This window comes from Zeugodacus cucurbitae, chromosome 4 (genome assembly GCF_028554725.1).
Source record: "Zeugodacus cucurbitae isolate PBARC_wt_2022May chromosome 4, idZeuCucr1.2, whole genome shotgun sequence".
Lineage (NCBI taxonomy): Eukaryota > Metazoa > Arthropoda > Insecta > Diptera > Tephritidae > Zeugodacus > Zeugodacus cucurbitae.
Window position 1 is genome coordinate 11,700,480 of NC_071669.1, and position 26,581 is coordinate 11,727,060.

At 32.6% G+C, this 26,581-nt stretch overlaps 4 protein-coding genes and 1 long non-coding RNA gene across 8 annotated transcripts; 4 read left to right on the forward strand and 1 right to left on the reverse strand.

Moving 5' to 3' along the window:
- The first annotated feature begins 1,365 nt into the window (after positions 1-1,365).
- On the forward strand, positions 1,366-3,341 carry LOC105209836 (uncharacterized). Of its 4 annotated transcripts, none has more exons than XM_054229329.1 (4): positions 1,366-1,901; positions 1,965-2,000; positions 2,521-2,764; positions 2,895-3,341. In XM_054229329.1, the coding sequence occupies exons 1-4, from the start codon at positions 1,899-1,901 to the stop codon at positions 3,161-3,163; spliced, it is 552 nt and encodes a 183-aa protein (XP_054085304.1). In that variant the 5' UTR covers positions 1,366-1,898; the 3' UTR covers positions 3,164-3,341. The 4 variants fall into 4 exon arrangements, with proteins under 4 accessions (XP_054085304.1, XP_054085305.1, XP_054085307.1 ...); XM_054229330.1 differs by having other exon boundaries at positions 2,524-2,764; XM_054229332.1 differs by lacking the exon at positions 1,965-2,000 and having other exon boundaries at positions 1,372-1,901; positions 2,524-2,764.
- An 8,463-nt stretch (positions 3,342-11,804) lies between these two features.
- LOC105209844 (uncharacterized) lies at positions 11,805-13,943 on the forward strand. Its single transcript, XM_011180479.3, has 2 exons — positions 11,805-13,154; positions 13,440-13,943. Exons 1-2 carry the CDS (start codon positions 13,013-13,015, stop codon positions 13,757-13,759), a joined length of 462 nt encoding a protein of 153 aa, XP_011178781.2. The 5' UTR covers positions 11,805-13,012; the 3' UTR covers positions 13,760-13,943.
- Positions 13,944-15,512: 1,569 nt separating this feature from the next.
- Positions 15,513-17,734, forward strand: LOC105209849 (uncharacterized). The gene is made up of 2 exons (XM_011180493.3): positions 15,513-16,050; positions 17,261-17,734. Exons 1-2 carry the CDS (start codon positions 16,023-16,025, stop codon positions 17,590-17,592), a joined length of 360 nt encoding a protein of 119 aa, XP_011178795.2. The 5' UTR covers positions 15,513-16,022; the 3' UTR covers positions 17,593-17,734.
- Positions 17,735-22,411: 4,677 nt separating this feature from the next.
- LOC105209856 (uncharacterized) lies at positions 22,412-23,459 on the forward strand. Its single transcript, XM_011180506.3, has 2 exons — positions 22,412-22,717; positions 22,972-23,459. The coding sequence occupies exons 1-2, from the start codon at positions 22,576-22,578 to the stop codon at positions 23,373-23,375; spliced, it is 546 nt and encodes a 181-aa protein (XP_011178808.1). The 5' UTR covers positions 22,412-22,575; the 3' UTR covers positions 23,376-23,459.
- Positions 23,460-23,575: 116 nt separating this feature from the next.
- Positions 23,576-24,959, reverse strand: LOC105209865 (uncharacterized). Its single transcript, XR_851607.3, has 2 exons — positions 24,762-24,959; positions 23,576-24,625 (listed from the first exon to the last, which is right to left on the reverse strand). It is a non-coding gene; the product is annotated as an uncharacterized LOC105209865 (long non-coding RNA).
- Between the last annotated feature and the right edge of the window lie 1,622 nt (positions 24,960-26,581).

The window sequence follows — 26,581 nt, forward strand, 5'->3', positions numbered from 1 at the left end:
TCCTCCTTTTTGCTTTTTGGCGCCAACTGGAAACACCAAGTGAAGCCAGGTCACTTTGCACTTGGTCTTTCCACCGGAGTGGAGGTCGTCCTCTTCCGCGGCTTCCTCCAGCGGGTACTGCATCGAATACTTTCAGAGCTGGAGTGTTTTCTTCCATCCGTACAACATGACCTAGCCAGCGTAGCCGCTGTCTTTTTATTCGCTGAACACATACCAAACGCGATAAAACGACAATGAAATTTTACTAATATTTCATAAATCAACATGAATTCTATTATGCCTCAAACTTCATTGTTACCACACAAAATCTAATTGCCATTCAATAAGAGATTATTACATTTATTAGTACTTTTAGTCATTTCTGATCGCTGATCGTTTCAAATTGGAATTTTCTAGAAATTCTTTTGAACTGATAAAAACAAGCTTGATATATATATCACCAAAGTATTTTGTTTAATCAGAACAGCTTGGGAAATTATTTAATTTCTATTTTTAATTTAAAACAAATAGTTCTATTGGCTCTAATTCAAAAGCGGTAACAGAAAAAGCGTTTTTATATATATATTGTCATTGCCTTTCGTGCCTTCACCCCGGGATTTTTTTGAAGCAACTATGCTTAGTAAGAGCCCATCTGAAAGTGCTCTAAGAGAAATGTCAAGCAAGTACAGTGGAACTTCCATAACTCCAACTTCTATAAGTCGAAGATCGCCATAACTCGAACTTTAGAAATGGCAATAGAAGTAAAATTTCACACAAAATGCATTCCATAAATCGAACTTTTCGACCAGGGCATAATACAAAATTTTAAATTTTACTTTCGAGGCATATTTTAAAAGATTATCTCTATAACGTATGGAGGCCAAAAAAATATGATATTATACTTATACTATTTTAAAATTCTGCCTCAATAGTAAAATTTTAAATTTTTTATTATTCCCTATTCGAAAAGTTTGATTTATGGAAGGAAATTTGCATGAAATTTTATTTCTAAGCGCTACTGCCAGTTCAAAAGTTCGAGTTATGGCGATCTTCGAGTTATGGAAGTTCCACTGTATACCTAAACATTATACACCACAAACAACAAAAGCAAACAAAACACATTTCACAGCTCTCCAATGGGCACCATTCCAATCAAACAAATAGCACAAAATGAGCTTGGGTTTGTGCGCTTGCTGTGGGAGCAAGTGAATCAGCTCTTCGCAAATGTTCGTTTTACGCTCTTCGCTTGCTTGTGTGTATGTGCTAATGACAATCGGTGTTTTTGCGTATCCGATCACTTATCTACCTATCTATCACTACCTATCACTACTGATCAAGTATCTTATTGATATAAACATGGTGATTCACTTGTGTTGAAAGGTACAAATTAATTTTAAAACAAATTAAATTTTTAATTTCAATTTTGGTAAACTATTTCGTGGATATGTTTAAAAATTCTATTTATTTCATCTTCTTTTAATCAAATCTTAAGTCCAAACATTTGTTGGTAAGCAGAGCGCAGTACATAAGCAGAGGCTTATAGTTAAATTTGATCCAATTCTTGGCTGGAGAAAAGGAGCTGTTCTGGATCAAAAACCATATCACACGGACTATTTGTGGAATTTTTAACCAAATTTGATACGTATTTTTTGCAGTTAAAAAATTCTACTTGTCATATATTTATAATTTTGAACTCGATCTTTTTCTACATACATACATACTTGTGTAGAGCAATGGAAGAAATTACAAGAAATAAAAGAGTTTGCCTTATATGACAACACTTTCTCAGTTTATACATGCACATTGCATGCCAATAATGAGCCCCTAAATCCGATTCCTGAACATAAGTTTGTGTAGTCAATGCGAAAAGCCTGCTGAAATTCAGTTGAAGACGAACAGCGGAGCAGTGCAGAACTAAAATGGTACGTTGAGTGAAATACTTCACAAATTTATTAAGATTTTTTTTATCAGATATTTTTTATCAGTGCAAAGGAATTTCTGGAGAATTCCAATTTGAAACGGTCAGCGATCAAAAATAACTAAAAGTTCGAATTAATGTGCAATAATGTATAACATCTAGTGTTGATTTTCTCATTAATACGATTTTATGTGGTAACAATGAAGTTTGAGGCATAATAGAATTCATGTTGATTTCTGAAATATTAGTCAGATTTCATTGTCGCTTTATCGCAAGTGAAGTGCTGCACTTAAGCTCTTGGGTTGGTGTGTGTTGGTGAGAATCGGTGTGTGAACGTATACGATCACTGGGTGCTCTTCTAGTAGAGTGTGTAAAGGAACGAGTAGCACCGATTTTATAATAACGAGTAGAGTGAACGTATATATATAATAAAAAATACGTTCTCTGGTGAAACAGATTAAATTTTTCAAGAATTTTTTCATCAAAGCTAATACAAAAAAAAAAAAACAAACTACTGAAGCTATGTATTTTATAATAAATATTTTAATAATAATACTAGTACAATTAATATTGAATCCTAAAAATACACAATATTTTTTCTTATTCTTTCCCACATATTCAAGAAGGGGTTTAAGTATGTGTATGATCACTATGAGCAGTGTTTTGTCCTAAGAAGGAGTACACAAGACGCACCGAAAAGCATTAATGAATCGCTTAACAATGAAAAACCATTGAAAGAAATCCGGAAACTATGCACTTTAGTGAAGAAGCATCAGCTGCTGTATAATAGAGCTCACCGTGATTATGGTCGGAGAGAGGCTACCGATGCAGCCTGGAAAGCAATAGCCGCATCATGTGGTGATACAGGTCAGTTTAATGTATTTTAACATCCTAACTATCTCGTATATATTTCAGTCACAGACAAATACAATAAACATAATGAAAAACAATCTTATTGCTGTCTTTATACAAATGTGAATATCCTTCTTTCTTTCAGTGGATAATTGCAAGAATCGTTGGCAAACAATGCGTAGCGGTTATAAACAATCGCTTGAGAAGAAAAGTAAGCAAGGCAAAGGATATTATTTAGCTCAATATTTGGAATTCGTAAGGCCGCATTTAAATAATGTATGTAGACAATCAGCTAAGGGCGTCGCAAAACGGTCAAAAAATGTCAAAATCGAATTGAAGAAAGAGATGAAGCGCGAAGTTATATATATTAAGGAGTCAAGTTATCAAATTTCAAAAAAAAAACGTACCAAATAGTTCGTACCTTTTCTCCAGCCATGTTTGGATCAAATATAACTATAAGCCTCTGCTTACAAACAAATGTTTGGACTTAAGATTTGATTAAAAGAAGATGAAATAAATACAAATTTTAAACAGATCCACGAAACTATTTACCAAAATAAAAAAAAAATATAAAAAATTGTTTCAAAATTAATTTGTATCTTTCAACACATGTGGCATGCTGTTAAAGGGGAATCACCAACTTCATACCAATAAGACAATTGTTCAGTGATAGTTAGAGATGATTTAGCATGTGCTAAAAGAGCTTAAGTGATCGGATACGCTAACACACCGATTGTCATTAGCACATACACACAAGCAAGCGAAGAGCGTAAAACAACCACTTACGAAGAGCTGATTCACTTGCTCCCACAGCAAGCGCACAAACACAAGCTCATTGTTTGCTCAATGTTTGTTTCATTGGAATGGTGCCCATCGGAGAACAAAGGAGAACTGGCAACTGTATTCAATTTGCGCATTGCAAATTTATATCAAATTGTGCCCGGATTTTGGAATTATTTTCGTTTGAATATATTTATATTGTTTATGTATGTATGTATTGCCATATTGTTTTTGACAATTTAAGTTAAGCACAGTTAACGTCGCTTATATGTATGTAGGTTATCAGCCGCACCGTAATATGTGAAAATTTGCGCCTATATGTTTTGTATGCTTTTGTTGTTTGTGGTGTACATATAATGTATATACATATGTATAATAAAAAGCTGTACCAAGTGTTTCTTTCAAGCTCATCCAGCAAGACATATCAACATTTTGCTCTCAGCGGGCAATTGAATTCAATAACTTACGCAGAGAAGCAAAAGCAAATACTTGCATGCCATTTCTCTTACTAAGCATAGTTGTTTCAAAACAAGAGCAGAGTTCACGAAAGGCAATAACAATATACACGTAAAAACGATATTATTTCTACTGCTATTGAATTAGAGCCAATAGAAATTGTTAATTAAATAATTTCTGAAGCTGTTCTGATAAAAAAATATTATTTCACCTCATTGAAATATGTAAATCAATGTGTTTGCTGATACAGACCGCTCCGGCTTCGCACGGGCTCAAAAGTTACAAGTTTTTACACACTTATACACATGTATGTATGTACTTTGCTGTTTCTTGTGTGCTCTATACTCGACTTTTAAGCGCGTACTTGACAGGTTTTGACATTTTTTTTTTGCAAGACGATTTTCAGTTTCATATTAAGATTCTCCATCACGGATCACGGTTTTTTTTGATATCCTCATCTGGGAAATATTTACAGAAAGTTGAGATTGTTGCAATAAATACAGTAGTTTTCCGAAATAACGAACACATTAATTGTCAGGCCTGTTCGTTATATCGAATTTTTCGTTAATTCGAGTACTCTCTTAGAGGTATGTTTTTCAATAAAAATGAGTTAAATATCCGTAAATTACAGTTTAATTAATTGTTTTTATTAATTATTTGTTAGAAAATGAAAAATCATAATAAACAATTGAAATCCAATAAATTCTTCCAAAATGGATCAATTCTGACATTTATACTTCTATTTGGTGCTGATCAATAATTTTAATCTTTTTTATAAAATTCAACAATTTTTCAATTTCCACATTTCTTTTTTCAAGTTTTATTTTTAATTCTGGTTCGATGTTATTTGATGTTTTCCCTTTCTTCATATATCTTCTTCAAATCCCCGATGTTCGTTATTTACGGTACTCAATGTAACAAATTTGCTTGTTCGTTATAAACGGTTTTCGTTAAAACGAATATTCGTTATTTCGGAAAACTTCTGTATAGCCTATGTTACTCGGGGGTAAGGATTTTTGAAATCAACACAGTAGTTTTTGAGTTTATTCATTACAATCATACATACAAATCTTTCCTCTTTATAATAGTAGACTGATGAATTACAAAGACTTTCTAAAGCGTCGAAGAATTTGATCTATATTTATTTTTTTTTTTTAATTTTTCAACTATTTTAAAATATCTTTTAGCACTCAAGTTTGTATTAGACTGCGTATGTAAGACGGAATGAAAAAATAAATGGCTAGAAAACAGAAGCGTGATCAATTGAGTCACTGTGCGTATGTACATATGTATGTATATTAATGATATACGTTCTTTATACTCGTTCTTTGTTGAAAGATCGTAAAAGATCGTATATGAATTATCAACAATACTAAAGAACGTATATATGAATTTGTAATAACAAAGATCAAATACGTTCTTTGCTTTGTTGTATCCAAAGAACGTAAATTTAATACATATACGTTACATATACGTTCTTTGCTCTCATATTATTCACAAACTAACGTTGCATATTTTTAGGATATGTGAAATTGAATTTCGTTAACCCGGTACTGCCCAGAACTTTTTACGCTTCAGAGTTTTCTGAAATGAAATACACCTATGTATTTTGACCGCCGGAGCACGAAAATGAAGTCTGTTATGCGATTCATTATATTCAATATACAAATTTTCCGAAAAATGCGAAAAACCAGCGAAGTTTGTAGTTTTATAGTGAAAATTTCAAGTTATTTATGAAAATATAGGGTAATCGTGGGTTTATTCGGGTTAATAGGCGACAGATGAAAATGTTAACAAACAAATATTCCTGTTTGTTACTTGAAATATTGGAAATATAAAATGAAAAATGTATCGATATTAATGTTGACCATACTACAACCCGGTTGTTCGAATTTTCTAACTATTCCATTTTTGCTGCGGTGGCAAATAGTATAATCTGGCAGCGCCCAAAGGTAGCGAGAGAGAATTTACTGTGAAAGAATGATTGAACACTTTTTAAGTTGCATGATTTTAAACTTAAATTACGATTTTATAATATGTAAGTAAACTAAAACGCTTGAAACACTAATCAAACTAAATCACTAAGATTGGCTAGTAGCCACTCTAATCGTGTCTGTCAGACAACGCAATCGCCGCCATTTTTACAATCCGATGGGTGGAGCGATAAGTGAGAATGCTCGATCTCTCTCTCACTCCCTGGGTTTTCATTAGCCGTTTGAGAAGATGAATTAAGCTCTTGATTATTTTCATAATTTGTAATATTATATTTAAGCGTCATATGTATGTATGTGTGCTTTGCAGTAGCTAAACTTTCACACATTTGCGTTTACTTTTGCTGCTTATCTTTTGCACTTGCACATACAACAATAACAATTTCGCTAATACTTATCAACCATTAAATGCAAACCGTATGTATGAAAAATATGGACAAGAAAACACACAAAGAAAAAACTTCGAAAATAATAATAGTAACCCTGAACAAACTCGAGCAGTCTAATGCTGTGATATGGTCCTTATGCAAACCTCAAGATAATTCTTATTTCAAATACTTAAATATTTTCTGATTCCTTTGAAATTTTCAATGTTAATATATTATTTTTCAATACGTATACACTATATGTACGAGTACGAGAATATTTATCTAAATTAATTCATATATTATTGCCATAATGTGAAGAAAGTATTTGTTTAGAATTCTAACCATGTGTGATATTAAAATGGGTTTGGTCTCTTTTTCTCTATAATGCCCATATAAGGAGACCTTAAAACCTTTGAATTATTCTTTTGTTCTCATTGTTTGGGCTTACATACATTACATATATTTATATGTTTAGTTTATTTGATATTACAAGTAAGGAAGGCTAAGTTCGAATGTAACCGCACATTTTATTCTCTCACAATTAATTATTAGCCACCAAGTTACACTTAATTTTGCTATGTTATCTCACAACTCCGGATGCTGCTTCACTAAAGCACATAATTTTTTATTCAGCTCAGACAACATAATATTAACCGATATACATGGTATAAAGTCCAGTGGAAGTCTGAAAAGCTTTAATCAGGTATATGGGGCTGGAGGAAGTATTGACTCAATTTAACACATTTTTGGCACAGCGACACACTATTATTTTCTTTAGAATTCCAGAGAGATCTTTCTCTTTTTTCGGTAAAAATTCGGTCAGAAGCACTGACATATGTCCTAATGTTCTATATCTGGAGCCTTGAAAATTTATATCCCGATTTCAGCAAATTTTAGAGGGCGATGTCACACTAGCAATGCAGCTTTTTTGCTAAGTTCTGTTCCGATATCTTCACTAATGCTTAATTTATAGATTGTAAGTTTGACGATTCCAATGGACTTCAAATTGTGGTTAAGGAAAGTAGGAGTGGTTTTGAACCGATTTCACCCATTTTCAGAATATACCATAGGGATGCGAAACAAATGTTATGAATCGAATTTCGTTGAAATTGGTTGAACAATTCCTAATATTTGTTTTTTCACCCATAAGAAAACTCTCGCCACACGATTTTCCATTTCTTATACCAATCTTAGGACATCTTTTTTGTACATTTTTATTTTCACCATTAAATTTTGGTTGTCTGCTGTTTAGGTTATATGGGATTTCAACTCTACTCGTCACACTGATCACATTGGTATGTATCATCTCCATATCTCTCTTAGTTCTAGGTGACACAAACAACCGTTATATGAGCAAAACTAATATACTTGATGGAGCATGTTGCGTTAGTATAAACATATTTATCTCAAATTGAGGACTCTGTGGACTTTAACACCAGCTGCACCCAACGGTATATTATTATGTTCACAATCTAAGCGCAGTTCAGTTGTAATTCAGCAGTGACGAAGTGCAAAACTATAAAAAGTATATGATAGAAAACAACAACAATAAGTGTTTCAAACTTTGAAAAAAATTATAATTTTAAAATATTGAAGCATTAATTAAACGACTAAAATACAACATTGTGAATATTTTAAGTTTAGTGGAGGGAAACATCCTGATAAACGATTTGAAATGTTGTCTGAGGAAGATAAAAAATTATGCGCTTTAGTGAAGCAGCATCCGGAGTTGTACGATAAAAATCATATGTATTATGGCAATGTACAAGCTACGAAAAAAGCCTGGCTAGAAATAAGGCTAAATATGGGGATATTCGGTGAGTTAAGCAAAAGTCGAGTTGAATATTATGAATAAAATCAGTCTAGTGCAACGAAATCGTGTTCACAACAAAAGTCTGTAACACTCAACATTTAGAGAGTTCAAGCATAGTAGACTTGATGGTTTAAATATTTCAGAAGGTTTTCAAAAAAAAAAAAATAATTTATTATAAGTAATGTGATTTTACAACTAGCATAACAGGCAAAATGAATACTAAAACAATCAATTACATTGTTTACCACCCACTTAACCGAGGTCTATGATGACGGAAAATCTTATTATTTACCTGAGCCTATGGAGTTCCTTAGGCCGCATCTACACGAGATAATCCAGGCAATCGCTAAACGCAATCCATAGCACTAATGATTGACGAATCAAAAATTTTATATATAACTTTCATGCAACCTGGTGCCGACACTTGTTCATTATAATCAAATATAATTATAATATATTAAAAATGTGTATTAACCAAATCTTATTATGTACCGTTTATACTATATACTCATTCAATAAATAATCAAACAAATTTAGTATTTTTTCCTAAATATAATATGGATTTAGGTTGTGTCGTATATCGGATTATAGCAGACATTGTCAGATTTTCAATGAGCATCTTATTAACGTAGTTTTGAATTTTTTTGAAATGGGCTCAATATAGTATTAGGGCAATAATGAAACCACCACTTTTCAGATTTTTAGATGCTTAATAATATTTGTGTATATAAATCAAACACCAATAAATATATGTATAATATACAGTGGAACTTCTCTAACTCGAATCACCATAATCCACAAAAAAAAACTTCGAGTTATATAATTTTTCATTCAAAAATAAAATTTTTTCAAAAGCTATAAAATAAACATTTTTACACAGTGTTATTTATTGAAAATATTTTTTCTTTTTTTTTTATAAACAATATCGGCAAATTTCTCAGATATTCTGAAGAATTTCAAAGGAGAAGTGCTTCTTCTAACAGTGGCCTCTCAAGCCAATATTTCCTCTAGCCCCATATACCTCTTATGCGGTTTTCAAACTTCCGATGGACTTTATAACGTAAGTATCAGTTAATATGTGAGATATCTTAGCAAAATTATGTGAACGTAAAATCTTGGATATAGTGTAGCTATAACAAGTAAGGAAAGACTAAATTCGGGTCAACCGATTATTATTCCGAATTTTATTTTAAATCTGTCGAGTACTTCCGGAGATATGGTTTTTGACCCATAAGTGGGCGATGCTCAAGCCCATTTTCAATTTTGTAAAAAAATCTGAGTGGAAAATAAAAAGTTAATTGCCTTTGCAATGTCAGTATTTTATAGAAATCCGGAAAGCAAGACGGAAAATTGATTTCCAAATGAAATCGTTTTTTGTTTTTAACCAATTAAATTTTAAGTGAGAGTTCCTTAAAGCAAAGTGGTGCAACCATGTGCTAACATATTCTCTCACCCATGGGCAATAGTGTTCTGCTACTACCGTTGGTGTGTGTGTGTGGCAGTACTTTAATCTGCCAACGCCCAATTACAATCCGATGGGTTGAGCGCTATGTGTGAATGTTCGATCTCTCTCTCTCTCACTCCCTGGGTTTTCATTAGCCGTGTGAGAAGATGAATTAACCTCTTTATTATTAATGTATTTTGGTATTGTTGCGTGAATATGTGCGTTAACTATGTGTATTTAAAATACATTAGTACGATCTTTATTTTGAATAAATAAAATAAATTTGAAATATTTTTGGCGTATTATCATGCGATAGTGCGTATACGTAACCTCTTCAGAGAAACGAACAAAAACGATTATTAAACAAAATACAATTAATCAAAAAACATATAAATAACGCAAAAAGATGCGAGCTAACATTTGCGCCTTCTTATTAAATATAAATTATTTGCTTGTATAATTGAGATTTCTCTCAAAAAGAAAAGCGAGCTTTTATCATTATGGGAATTTACAAAAGTGAAAACATATTATCAATTATTTTATTAACTGATACTTACGTTACAACCATAGAAAGAGAATATTGACTTATAGAGTTGCCAGCTGATTGTAATTAAAAATTTCTTGATATTAAACCCAAAGTTAAAACAGAAAATTATAAACAATAAAAAAATTACAAACATTTAAGTGTATTTTCTATGGAGTTGCCATAAGATGTTATTAAAAATTTTAAATACTTTGCAATTAAGTTTAGAGTTACAAATACACAAAAGGATCTGAGTAGAATCTACATTTGTATATATGCTTCGAAATTTTAATTTTTCTAAACTAGGGAATAGAGTTGCCACGCTTACTGAAATTGTAAGCAATTTTCTTACATACAAATTTCGGAATGACATTGATAAGACATAAGTATGGAAGATGGGTTGTGTATGAAATTATTACAGCAAAAGTTTTAGTTTATTATCCAAGTGAGTAAAGTAAATTATACAGGTAAGAAAATGGAAGTTACTGAAGTTGTAAAATCGAATGACTGCAACGAACATCGGTAGAATAACGAAATTTCGTCACAACCCTATTAATACATACATATGTTTATTTGTGAATTGTTCAGTAAAATACCAAACACTAGTAAAAATTAAAAAATTAAAGATTGTCATTTGTTGTAAATTACATCTAAATCGTTCAATTTACGATATATTTCTGATCACTGATCGCTTCAAATTAGAATTTTCGAAAAATCCTTTGGACTGAATAAAATAAAATGTTTATTAAATTAAAAATCTTTTTCACTCAACGCACCGAAGTGCCGTTTTGCTGCCTTGTTGATCTCCATGCTGAATTAAAACATTGGCTTTTCACACTGACTTGCCGAACTTATGTTTAGTAATACATGGATTATATATGACTCGTGAATCTTGTGTAATTTAACTTTTAACCACATATATATTAAATTTCATTGATCATTTTGAAATTTATGTATGTATTACGAATTTGTTTGTCAGCATATAGTTGAGGCTGAGCTTAAGCGGCAATACATAATCTTCAATGGAATTCCACAAATGGTTTTGCTTTGCAATGTACTGTATGCATTTATGCGTTATATTATTTTCATAATTTTGAATGTTATGTTTATGCGTCATATGATAAATGTATATATGTATATATGTAAGTGTGTTTTCCAGTAGCTAAACTTTCACACTTTTGCGTTTGCTTTTGTTGCTTATCTTTGGCACTTGCAAATGCAACAATAACAATTTCGCTAAAACGGAAGAAATCGCACAAAGAAAAAATTTCGAAAATAATAATAGTAACCCTGAACAAACTTGAGCAGTCTAATGCTGTGATATGGAAATAGTAACCGCAGTCCTTATGCAAACCTCAAGATAATTCTTATTTCAAATACTTAAATATTTTCTGATTCCTTTGAAAACCTTTCAATGTTAATATAATATTTTTCAATACGTATACACTATATGTACGAGTACGAGAATATTTATCTAAATTAATTCATATATTATTGCCATAATGTGAAGAAAGTATTTGTTTAGAATTCTAACCCTGTGTTGGCGTGATATTAAAATGGGTTTGGTCTCTTTTTCTCTATAATGCCCATATAAGGAGACCTTATAATCTTTGCATTACTCCTTTGTTCTAATTGTTTGGGCTTACATACATTACATATATTTATATTTTTAGCTTATTAGATATTACAAGTAAGGAAGGCTAAGTTCGAATGTAACCGCACATTTTATTCTCTCACAATTTATTTATTAGCCACCAAGTTACACTTAATTTTGCTATGTTATCTCACAACTCCGGATGCTGCTTCACTAAAGCACATAATTTTTTATTCAGCTCAGACAACATAATATTAACCGATATACATGGTATAAAGTCCAGTGGAAGTCTGAAAAGCTTTAATCAGGTATATGGGGCTGGAGGAAGTATTGACTCAATTTAACACATTTTTGGCACAGCGACACACTATTATTTTCTTTAGAATTCCAGAGAGATCTTTCTCTTTTTTCGGTAAAAATTCGGTCAGAAGCACTGACATATGTCCTAATGTTCTATATCTGGAGCCTTGAAAATTTATATCCAGATTTCAGCAAATTTTAGAGGGCGATGTCACACTAGCAATGCAGTTTTTGTGCTAAGTTCTGTTCCGATATCTTCACTCACTTCACTTTTATAGATTGTAAGTTAGATAATTCAGATGGACTTCAAAATTGTGGTTAAGGAAACTTGGCGTGGTTGTGAACAGATTTCTCCCATTTTCAAACTATGCCATAAGGATGCCAAACAAATGTTAGGAACTGAATTGCGTGGAAATTGGTGAAGCAATTCCTGATATAGGGTTTTTTCTCCTATAGGAGAGCCACGTCACACCTTTTCTTCATTCCTTATACCAAATCTAGGGCAACTTTTTTGTACTTTTTTGTTTTCACCATTAAATTTTGGTTGTCTGCTGTTTAGGTTATAAGAAATTTCAACTCTACTCGTCACACTGATCACTTTGGTATGTGTCATCGAAATATCTAACTCGTTTAGTTCTAGGTGACACAAACAACCGTTATGTGAGCAAAACTATTACACTCGATGCAACATGTTCCGCTAGTATAAATATATTTATCTCAAATTGAGTACTCTGTGGGCTTTATTACCAGCTGCACCCAACGGCATTATTATATTCACAGTCTAAGCGCAGTTCAGTTGTAAAACAGCAGCGACGAAGTGCAAAACTATAAAAAATATATAATAAAAGGTGTTTAAAACTTCATAAAAAATTACTATTTTAAAATAGTGAAGCACTAAACAAACTACACAGAATAAACTAAGCAGACTAAATTCCAACATTGTGAATTTTTTAAGTTTAGTGGAGGGAAACGTCCTGAAAAACAATTTAAAAAAATGTTGACTGAGCGAGATAAAAAATTATGCGCTTTAGTGCAGCTGTATCCCCAGCTATACAATAAAAGTCATAAGTATTATGGTAATGCACAAGCTAGAAAAGACATCTGGCAAGAACTGAACAAAAAGATGTGGAAATTAGGTGAGTTTAGCAAAAGTCGAGCTGAAAATTTTGAATAAAATCACTCTACTGCAACGAAATTGTGTTACGCAACAAAAGTTCGTAACACTTAGACTTGATGCAAATATAGTTTTGCTTTCAGTTTGTTCAATGTGTTATCAGTATGGCTTAAATATTTTAGAAGGTTGTCGCCTACTGAAAGTTTTTAAGAAAAAAAAATATTTTAAGTATTGTGATTTGTGAAATGTGCATAAGAGGCAAACTACATAATAAAACTAAAACTATGAACTAAATTCTTTCTTCCAGAGATTGATTACAAGGACCGATGGGAAAAACTACTCACGACCTACGGACACTGTGATCCTGGAAAGCAACTTTATTTACCTGAGCCTATGGAGTTTCTTAGGCCATATCTATGTAGAAAATCTGCCGTAAAAAATTACCGATCTATGTCAACTCATGTGAAAATCTATCAAGAACCTCACTACAGTAACTGCGTAGTTCGGTTTACGTATGAAGATGAAGAAGTAACTCCGTACAGAATGAGTAATGAGGTAATGATGCGTTTAGGTAATGGTGCAAGAGAATTAGGTGCAATCGCTAAACGCAATCCATATCAATATTGAATGAGAAATATCAGTATGAATCAAAAGTTTTATAATTAGTCTTCACGCATCCTAGCGCCGACACATGTAAGAGCAGTAATCTGTTCGTTATGTTCAAATATCATTATTATTCAACATATGTATTAACCAAACCTTATTATGTACCCTTTATACAATATATTCATTCAATAAATAATCAAATAAATGTAGCATTTTTTCTTAAATATAATATGGATTTAAGTTGAGTCGTATATCGGATTATTGTAGACACTGTCACATTTTCAATGAGCATATTATTAATATATGTAGTTCGGAATTTTGATAAAATGGGCTGAAAACAGCATTGAGACAATAAAAAAACCTGAATACAAAAAAAATTGCAGATGCTTTCACTTTATAATATACCTACTAGCAGATCGCTCCGGCTTCGCACCGGTTTAAACAAACATTTCAAAAGTTATAAGTTTTTACACACTCTCCCATACATATGTATGTACTTTGCCGTTTCTTGCATGGGTTAATTTTAAAAAAGTAAAATGAGAAAAATTCGAACATGAAATTATACTCTATATTATTTGCAATTAGCTTAAACTTGATTACGACTTCCAGTGTTTGATGTCTGTTGTCTTTCTCTCCGATTATGAAGACATTGGGAACGCTCAGAGTTCGATGGTGAACATTGCAATAGAACTTTTATATATAGTCATCAGTATATTCCGTGCGTACATGTACAATTTTATTTTTTAATGAAAATTCTACAACTCGAAGTCTCTCTAAGGGTACCTGCAGAGTTGACGCTCAAAGCCGAGCCGAGCGTAAAGCTGATTTCGGTCAGGGCTGTTTGGTACCGCAGAGTGAGTGCGAGGGTTAGCGCTGAATACCATGAGTAATTTGTTGTTATACACATGGGTACTTTTGGCTTTTAATCTTTTTATGTTTGCATAAAGATTTAAAAATGTTTCAGAAAAAAATGTTTAAATGTGTCCGAATTAAACAAAAACTTTCGATTATATTATTGATTGAAAAATTGGACCAAGTTTATAAATATTATTATATTATATAAAAAAACATTTTAATTTAATTTTATATAATTAAAATTATCAAAATATTAATATATGTACATATTTGTTCACTAAATTCCATGTAACTACTCAAATCAAGTGAATAAATACAATGTATGTGCGCGAGTCAGCGCCGAAAAACACTTCCAAGCTGTTTTTCTCGCGTTAATTAGCGTTACACTCGGCCTCCGCTCGGCGCTAACTGTATGATTTCGTATGAAAATGTATGAGCACAGCTTTGAAGGTTATTTCTCGCATTCATCAACGTTGCGCTCGGATCGGCTTTGAGCGTCCACTCTGCAGGTACCCTAACTCGAAGTTTTTTTGTGGATTATAGTGATTCGAGTTAGAGAAGTTCCACTGTATATGGATTTAAGTAGTCTTACATATATCAGAATGAATTTCCCTACTGGGTCGATCTTACACTAATATTATATATGTATATGAAAGAGCTGGCAATCTGATTGGTGGAGCGTTAAGTAAATATGATTCGTTTGATCGCTCTTTCTCGCTTGTGTATCGATAGTCATATGTAGTGTTGGTTAGTGTCTGCATTACTAATTTGTTGTTATTGTTTGTACTTATTGAGCACTTCCATATTGTAGCTACTCAACTGAAATCTGCTCAAAAAGCTCACTAGAATAATAAAAATAAGCGGATAATAAGCACGTCCACGTCCCCTACAAAGGTTATGTTTACAAGAAGATGGAGTTCAAAATTGAGTTACATGGGAAGTTGTCGTGATTGTGAACCGATTTCATTCTATACCCAAATAATGTATTTATTCATTGTATTGACATCATTGTAGATATCGGACAACTTTTCAAGGTCCCTTATATCGAACATGAAGAACTCAGCCCTCTTATTAAATATCAAAATATGATGAAAATTTGCTATTGAGCACGTATTCACTTATGTACGTACATACGTGTCAAATTAACAAAAAAAATTTAAGTTTGATTCAATAAACTCGTTAGTCGACTGTTAGCTTCTCAAATATTAAGTGTTCTATCAATATATATAATTAAATAACGGTCAACCGCTAAATTTCGAATGACCAGGACACAACAGTAACTACTAAAAATTAACATTGTGAATAGTCATATTTTAGTGTGAGTAAGTGTACCGATATACAGTTAAAAATATTGCATGCGAAGGATAAATCATTTTTGTGATTTAGAGAAGCGGCCCGGCATTTCTCCGCAAATGCCAAGAGATGATTAATGTTAGTCGTTCCGTGGCGGAACTCAGGTGAGTTTAGCAAAAGTCGGACTGAAAATTACACTATACGGCAAAATCAACTTTTTTTGTAGTATTGACACGAATTAATTTTCCCGTGAGATTGAGACATAAGTCCATTAAATTTAGAGAAAAATGTAGATTATATCCATATTTTGGATTTTTTATAACTATATCTATACTTAGTAACAATAATTATTTAAAAAAAGCAGTTTTCCGATTTTCGAAACCAAATATTTCGTTCTTGGAAGCTAACTTCGAAAATCGGAGAATGCGCTTATGACTTAATCTCCCTGAAATTATTAGCAAAAAACGTATTTTTCCAAAATTTACCAATTCTGCCACTTATACTTCTATTTGGTGCTGATCAATAATTTTAATCTTTTTATTCAGCATTTTTTCAATTTTCACATTTCTTTTGAACTTTTTCAAGTTTTCTTTTTAATTCTGGTTCGATGTTATTTGATATTTTCTTTCTTCATATGCCTTCTTCATGTTGTTCGCTACACCGAGCACTTACAAATCACCGATACTCGTTATTTAAGGTACTCAATGTAACGAATTAAGCTTTTTATTATTATTCTTCATTTCTGAGTGATTTCCACTACAATAAAAATTATTTGAATAAAGAGGAAAAACTTGATTAGTTCTTTATTAAGAAAAACAATTAGTGTAAAACTTTATAGAAAATTAAAAAAAAATACGATTTTAAAGTATTGAAGTAAAGGAAAACGTTTGCAGCGTTTAGTGTTTAAAAATGTTGTGTGAAGAATATAAAATATTATGCGAATTAGTGAGGCAGCATCCACTGCTCTACGACAAAGATCATAAGGATTATGGTCAGGGAATGGTAACAGATGAGGCATGGGAAACGATTGCCGAATCGTGGGGGAAGTCAAGTGAGTTTAGAATTTACGATGATTTCGCAAAATAAATTAAGAGAAATTTTTGAATGCGTGATGACATCATCTTTTGGCTTTCCTACAATGCTGAACAGCGACGATTAGTGAATTCAAAAATTTATCGAATAACCAATGCATAGTGTATACATTGATCAATACCATACTCAACGATAAGGAAGTAACAGTACCAAATAACCCTAACAAACGTGATTCTGTGTTATATTATAGGTTTTAAGGTTCTGTGAACCAAGCCAAGTTTTGAATAAAAAAATCCCTGTTGCTTTTCTATGCTTAAATATGCACTCTCTACTTCCTTTCAGCACATGAATGCAAGACGCGTTGGCGAAATATCCGTGCGGCTTATGCACGCTCCATTGGCGCATATAATACTCAACATGGCCGTAATCATGTTAGACCAAATTATTTAGCTGGAAATTTGGAATTTCTAAGGCCACATCTCACATGTAGAGAAACAGCAGTAGATGCCAATCCAGAATGTCTTACAACTTACATTCCGTGTAAAAACATTTTCAGAAGCATGAAATTGAAACTAAAAAATCCAGAATGTCTTTGTTTGAACTGTTCAGCTGTGGATTCGAAATTAAATTTGTATAATTTTCAAAAGTGTGGAAATAAGTACTTTAGTATCTGATTAATGCGGTCAGTTTTTTTAATAAATACCAATACTACCGAATTTCCACCAAAATTTCGACCGGTTAAGTTTAAATATATATTCCAAAATTGTTACACATATGAAGATTGTAAATTATATAAATAAAGAGTGCAGAGTTGAATAGTTGGGTTTGTTATTTGACTATATACATACTTACAACTGTTGAAAAATATTTAAGAACGATGTAAAAAACGTTAAATGCCTAAGCTAAATACTTTATTTCATAAACTGAAGATGTTTTCAGTTCAGTTCAGTGTTAATACTAAATTCGTCTTAGAAAAACGTTAAATTAAAAAAGTAAAAACGATTATCAACACATCGTTCTTAAGCAATTTTCAACTGATGGATATGTAAAATGTACTAATTTGTGAATTAGCGGCAGAATAATGCATCCATAAGTTTATTAGGTGTTTTCTGTTTGTTTAAAACCACTTTGAAACTACATATGCACACAGTAAAATTTTGTATAATTTTGGAAAATGTACAAATAATTTATTATTTTCAAAGAATAGAAGTTTTTATAGAGATTAATTCTAATGTGAAATAATATAAAATTTTAATTTAATTCTTTGGAGTATGTACGAAATCACCGACGACAGGAATTGTGTGATTTAGAGGAAAAAATCATCAGAGATTGCAGAATCGGATGCAAACCTGTGACAGAAAAAGTTCAAATGCAAGCAAGTCACAATCAGCTGTAGATACAAGCACATTGACATTTGCTGGTAACTGGATTTTTAACTGTAATCAGCCATATGAGAGTGAGTATTTCCATATTTATTGGTTATATAAAATACATATCTAAGATCGTAAAAATTTCAAATATTTTTATTTTTCTTTAATTTTTTAGACTTCCAACCGAGGAGTGCCAGTGCGTATACGTAATTCTAAGAGAGAAACGAGAAGGCGCTTTTCTATGTTTACAAAAACAGTTAAAAAGGCATTTTTCAAAATTTAATAAGGAAGGGTAACCCAACATTTTATACTCACATAATATACAATCACTGCGCGTCATCAGGATTGGGCGGCGCTATCCAGGCAGGCTTGTTAATACCAAATATTTTCCATAGTATTTTGGTTAGAGCTACAAAATTTTTCTTAAAAGTACTTTAAACAATTTGCCTCAAAATAAGGTAGAAAAAGACACAATACGATTAATTATAAAATTTAATGAATTAAAAACCAAAACGGTACAAAGATATGCAAACAAAAATTGCGTCATCAGATTGGCGCCCGCTAGCTTCATTTTTTCCGTTTATTTCATATGAAAAATTAAACTTAACAATAAATATTTTTAACTTAACCCTTTCATGCCCAGTGTTGCCTATAAGCAACATTGTACTTATCGGCTTCTAATTCTCGTTATTTAAATATTTTTAACCAGCGGTTTTTTTTTCAATTATATAGACTTATGTGTTGTGCAAGCTTACAGTTACTTTTTCTGATATCAGCTGTGCACGTGTTCATTCAGTAAGAGTTGTCCGCAGAGAGAAATTATCAAAAATCGTTTCGCGAGAAAAGTTATACAAAAGTGGTTATACAAAAAGTGTTCAAAAACATAATAATAATTGTTTTATTTTAAAACAAATCGAACTATATGAATAAGAAAAGATAAGAGAGTTATTAATAATAAATTAAATTGTGCCTATAAACAACATCTTGTAACTAATGAACCAGGATACATAGGACTTTGTAATTTTTGTCACTTCATGCGCGGTGCCACCTTTGTTAATAAAAACTTCATACATTTTATTGAGGATAGAACTCTATAGTTTTTTAATAAAATCTCGTGTGATGGTTGACCAAATGTGTCTTATGTCGTCGATTAGTTCCGTTTTAGTGTAATATTGCTTACCACTCTCATACACCTTTCTAACCAACCATACCCAGGCATTACCTATAATATTTAGGTGTGGGGAGTATGGTATGGGAGTGAATATCATTCTAGATTGCGAAAAATATTAAAAAAACGAGAAATTCACTTTTTCGAATTCGGTAATATTTATTTGCATTCCTATTTGGCGTTAAAAACTGCAATTTGCGAGTATCATAATACGATATGTATTTGCGATCCTAATGGGACCCATCCATCGCGCCCGTCATGGAAATAAAAACTTTTTTCATCTGGGATTTCAAAAGAAATGTATTCTCATCCGAAAACATGAGATAATGCCACTCCTTTGAAGGTTAAACGTGTTCGAACAATAATTAATTTGATTTCGGAACTTATTAAGAGTTGCATTTTTCTTCAGTTTCTGACAGTTCCTTAACGATTTTAATGCCTTCCCACTTTTTCTGTTGGTAGCTCTAACCCAAATACTAGGAAAAATATTTGATATTAACAAGCCTGCTTGGGCGTCGCTATCCTGATTATCCTGATCAGTGCATATAGTATATGTTAGCTGGGATAATTCCTGTACCGTTTTCACTAATTTTCGCCACCAAGATACATCATATCCATGATTGATTTATAAAAAAAATACCCCCACCAAATATGTATTCATTATGTCACTGGCTTACCAATTTTTTCTGAACAAATTATCCATAAGCACTGTGGTCTTTTGTGCGATATAGGGGGACTTGAAAAATTACAGTCCGATTTCGATAATTTTTAAATGAGCACACTTCCAATGCTGTTCTTCTGCAAAGTTTTATTCCGATATCCTCTTTGGTTCTTTATTTCCTTTTTTTTCTTGATAAACATGTGATGGCTCTAAGCATGTTTGAAGGGTATCTCTGTATTATATCAATATTTTTAGCACAGTCCGTACCGCAGTTGAATACCATACATCCAAATCGCATTGCAACGTAATTGGTTCACAGATTAAATTCAAAATTAAGTTATATGGGAAGAAGGTGTGGTTGCAAGCCGATGTCAATTCATTATTCCATGGTGTCATGAAAATATTATGTACCAAATTTGTTTGAAATTGGTCTAGCAGCTTCTGAGATATGGCAATTGTCCGATATCTTCTACAACAACACAACAAGATTCATTTGGATAGCTCAAGTTATCGCTTGAACTGGCGGAAAGACAGACATCCGGATTTCAACTAGTGTCGTCATTCTGATCATTTTGATATACATAACTCTATATCGCAATGGGAACGTTTCACGCTGTGCAGCATGCTGCCGTCTGCTATTCACTACTTGACTAGCATAGTATATCAACATCTTTGTACTGGAACACTTTCGTCATTGGATGAATTGCAGACTTATAGATTATGGAGGAACCTACCCATACTTACCAATTCGTACATAAAAATCCCGAACAGAAATCGCATTACGCCGAATAGGAAACTGAAGTTGCACCGCATTTTGAGCGTCAAAATATTTTAGCGGCATCCAATCGGAGGTAGTTCCTATTTAATCGGAGGTGAGTTCCTATATGATTTCGTTGGAGATGGAGATCTTTTTATACTTATATGTTATAACTTTTGCAACTGTAGGCGAACAAGAGGAGGTGCATATATGGCATTCACTATCAAAACTGGCAAGAACTCGCAAGTTGCTGTTTAGGTTATATAACGAATCCCAATGAGCGGGATTTGAGTGGTGAATACAGAAATCCAGGGAGCTCGCTACTGCGATAATCCACTTTTAATGCTAAAGTCATGTTCCCACCAAACATTCGGAATGATTAGATGATATTTAATCTCTTCACAAAACTACCCTGTTCTCAATGTCGTTGAAGATTAATAAATCAGCTGTTTTTGACACATATATATGTAATACGCTGTGAAAATATTTTTGACAGTTTGTAGTGAAAATCCGCTCTAATTAAACAAATGTGACCAACAGATGGCGCTAAATCAGAGTCCCACAGAGAGATTTAGAGTAGTTCAGCTTCAAATTACTTCGGTGAAGGGATTATGAAGTGTCATTTGGCGAAATCTTGTTAAATTCGACGGTTTAGTGAGTTAAACTACTCAACAGCAATAACCTCGCGGATTAGTGCCTGTGGGAACATAATATTACTTGTTTAAAAATATTTTTGAATTAACGACTTCTTCTTCGAATTTTGTTGCATCGTCAACTAATAGCTGAATGTAAAATTTCCTTTCAATATCAGGGTTTCTCTCATAAGCGTGATTACCACATATATACCTTTGTGGTGTCGGATCGGAGGGTTATCATATTTATTGTTATATAAACCATAAACATTCTTTATGTATGGTAGCCATTTCGATCTGACATGTTTATAAATGCGTAGAACAAGCATGCTCTGAACGAACCGCCATTCTGACGAATTCAATGCGGTGGCGTGATTTGAAAAGACACGTGATAAATTCTCTCTCGTTTTTCGATACATGTATGAGAAGACGAGATAATTTTTGTGTTATTCAGTTGTTTTGATTGTTTGGGCTAACATACTAACATTACTTGTTTACTATATACTATATAAAACATTTCACATTGGCCACTTGTGACAATCTTCAAAACTCAGCTAAATTGTTTAAATTATGAATTAATTTAAATGAATTAATTAAATTTAATTAAACGACGAGTATTTCCATTTGATCACGTATTTATCCGGTATTTATCCGTATGAAGGTATATATGCACTAAGTTTATAAAGGTCTAACACAGAATTCTATGTAAACCAATTAGTCAGTCAACAAGTGGACACATATAGCTTTATGCTTTATATTGCAGAACATACACCGCAAATGGAACGGACAGATTTCGACTGTCTCGTCATTTTGATATCTAACTCTAACTCGTAAGATGTCGTTAGAGCTCGGCAGGGCTATATAATGACTGCAGTGTCGTTGAACAGTTCACTTATAGATCAGCAGCGACGAAGTGCAAAACTATAAACAACAATAATAGCAAAACCTGCTTTAAACTTCATAAAAAATTATAATTTTAAAATATTGAAGTAACAATCAAACAAATAAAATACAACAGTGTGAATATTTGAAGTTTAGTGGAGGCAAACGTCCTGATAAACGATTTGAAATGTTGTCTGAGGAAGATAAAAAACTATGCGCTTTAGTGAAGCAGCATCCGGAGTTGTACGATAAAAATCATTTGTGTTATGGCAATGTACAAGCTACAAAAAAAGCCTGGCTAGAAATAAGGCTAAATATGGGGATATTCGGTGAGTTTAGCAAAAGTCGAGGAGGAAATTTTGATTAAAATCACTCTAGTGCAACGAAATTGTGTTAAGCAACAAGAGTTTGTAACACTCACCATATAGATTGTTCAAACATACTTAGTAGAATTGATGAAAATATAGTTATTTTTCAGTTCGTTCAATCTGTTTCAGTGTTTCCATCTTATGAAAGGTTTCAAGCAAAAAATTATAATTTAAGTAATGAATGATAAAACTATGAATTACCTTGTTTCTTTTAGATATTGATTTCAAGTTATATTGGGGAAATCTACTCGCCACCTACGCACCCAGCGACTATGACACAGACAGTGGACCGAATGTTAAAAAATCATATTATTTACCAGAACCTATGGAGTTTCTTAGGCCACATCTATATAGAGAAACTGGTGTAGATGATACAGAAAATGCGGAAGCTTTGTCAACTGATGTGCTAATCTATCAAAAACCCCAAGAAGTGTTCAGTAGTATGAGCGCTAGCAATAAGCGAAATCGAAGTTGCGTATTCCAAACTACGCATGAAATCACAGAAGATGGTGAAGCAATTCGGTACAGAGTGAATAAGGAAGTTATAATGCGTGTAGGCACACGCGGTGCAGATGCAAGAGAATCGAGTGCAATCGCTAAACGCAACCCATATCAATAATGAATGAGATATATCACTATGAATCAAAAGTTTTATAATTAGTCTTCACGCATCCTAGGAAACGCAGTAATATCATATAATGGATTTCGAGCGTATTTATTAACAAAAATAATTATCGTTAAAAACATGTATGTATTAAGCAAAATTTAATGTGTATCATTGATATATGTATGTATATTCATTCAATAAATATTAAAACAAAAGCAGTTTTTTCTAAATGTATACATGTATATGGATTTCAGTTGAGTCTTATCTCGGAGTATTGTCAGATTTTCAATGAGCATTTTATAAATGTTGTTCTAAATTTTGACATAATTGCCTCAAAACAGTATTAGGACAATCATGAAATAACCAAATTTTCAGATTACAATTTGGAAATTTCAGCAGATGCGTTTACTTAATAATATACGGGTACATATTAGGTCTGCAACTTTGCTTCCGCCGTTTTTTTTTTGAATAAAATGTAGAAGAGCTTCAGCCGCACTTTTCTTGGAATTAAAGAAAAACAGCGAAATTTCCCGCCATCGTCGAAAATTCGGCTCAAAAAGTGACATTTTCAGTTGAGAATAAGTTTGGGATGCAAACAGATCTCTACAAATATTTTGTTGGGTTAATGTTGACACAAATGTCCAAGTTCGATATAAAAAAAAATCGATTTAATCGACCAGTGCTTGACCCTAGAGACATCTATTGGAAAACGGCGGAAGTAAAATTCAAGCACTAATGGATAAATTTAATTTATGACTTAAAACGAAGTGGTTGTAATCTTCTCATATTTCGGAGTAATATGAAAATAATATACAAATACTAACATACAAACCTACATGTGAAGGTGTGCCATCGCTTATCTCAAATATATGCAAGCCGCATTATAATTTTTTAATGTCCGAGATACCGAATATGAGGTCCTTATGGCCTATGGCCACACTTTTTCTTTGAATCTTTGAATCCATACTATATCCAATAAAAGTATTTTCAAGATCTTACTGAATATTATTTTAATAAATAAATGAAATTTTGAATTTGCTATATGGGAAAAAGGTATAGTTGTAGCTCGATTTCGCCCGTTTTAGAACCATGTATTTTGAATAAGAGTGGGCGGCTCGTGCTCATTGTTTAATTCTTACACACTTCCGTATTAATTTAATATTGTTTGGAAGACATCAACGTTGATTAGTTTCAGAAGTAACAAGCAATCGGAGCAGACAGTAGAATCTGTGATTATAAAGAGATGTGGACCACATTAGAACCTGTAAGCAAAATTTGACAGTAGTAAATATTTCCTATTACTGTAATATAGTCTAGTATAATCCTTTAAATTAACCAAGGATTAGTGAGTCTATGAAAATATATATATATATGTATATCATAAAATATATAACCAACGTAACGTGATTCTGGACTAACTTCTGCGCCAAGTATTCCGGGGAACTACGTGACATATATGCTGAGGCTCCAGCTAGAAACTAATGACGAATTTCGCTGAAATTTAGTTTATATATCTTTTCAGAAATTGTGGCCAACAACAGTACATAATACAACGGTCACGTACGAATATTTTGAATTACAGATTTTTAATTTTGTGAGTCAATTAATTTTAATTAAATATTGTGTGTTTTCATTTTTGGTCACGTTCCTATACGAACTATATACGTGTGCATATAAGCACTATTACTTTCATGAGTCATTCACATGACAAATAGTATATGTATTAGAATGCATTAGTTTATGTGGATGTTTCTAAGCTTTAAAATCAGTTATAGTTATAGTGGTAAGCCATCATATTTAGCTAAGTATATGGAATTTCTAAGGCTACATCTAAGAAAAGAAACTGTTGTAGACGAAACATTAGACAGTAGAGTAAGAGTAAATAAGAGATGTAAATCAAGCGCTAGCGAGAATGAGAACCTCGCCAATAAATATTTCTAAATTGCATGATTTAGAGGAAAAAATTCATCAAAGATTGCAGAATCGGATGCAAACCTGTGACACAAAAAGTACTAATGCAAGCGAGTTATGGTTTTTGACCCACGAGTGGGCGGAACCACGCCCTTTTAAAATTTTGTATACCATTTTGAGTGCGGCACTTATGTATCATCTTTATAATGAAGTTTAAGGTTTCTGATGGTTTTCCTTACTGAATTAAAGCATTTTTAGTAGTTTTCAATATAATGGCGTGGTTTTAATCCGATTCCCTCCATTTTTGGACTCTATAAGGTAGTACCTAAAAGAAACGACTCTAGAAAGTTTCCTTGATATAGCTTTAGTAGTGTGCGAGTTATGTACAAAAAACTCTGTGGGGGGCGGGGCCCCTCCCTTCATACTTTTTACTTTAATAGCTTAATTTATGTCTGAGTTATAGCTCTCTATATATTTTCGGTTATTAGACGGACGGACAGACTGACATCCGGAATTGAACTTTACTCGACACCCTGATCATTTTGATATATATAACCCTACATCTAGCTCGTTTAGTTTTAGGACTTACAAGCAACCGTTATTGGAACAAAACTATAATACTCTCGTAGCAACTTTGTCGCGAAAGTATAAAAAACACCATATAGCAGAAAAATTGGCCTTTACAGCCTATATACAATACTACAAATATGAACTCTTTACTTTTTGGCAGTAGATGAATGCAAGAACCGTTGGCAGCATTTGGAATTTATAAAACCATATATACCATGAGAATCTAATAAAGAGCTACGATCAGCAGATATAGAAAATGAAAAACTCGACTTGCAATATTTATTGGGAGATATGATGAATGATCAGGCACATCGCTTCTTTAGTGAAATTTTCCCAAGTATGCAGGAAAGCAACCATTGTGTACCGTACGGCCGACATAAACGCTTATGCACGCTCCATTGACGTCCATAAGACCCAAAGCATTTGGAATTTATAAAACCACATTTATCTAGAGAATCTAATAAGCAGCTACGATCAGGAGATATAGGAAATGAGAACATCCTCATTGACTACTTGATTCAATTTGTATGGCAATTTTATTGTACACCAGACACAATACGTCTCAAACTCAGAAGGATCAATTCATTGCTGAAATTCGAAATTCTCAAAAGTTTGCACTAAAGCACCCATCATGGGGACAGTGCACGCATTTGCAACAATGAAATAATTCACCGGTCATAACTCGAACATTTGGCAATCAAACTAATAATACATGCGAGTTGAGTGTATCCAACCCA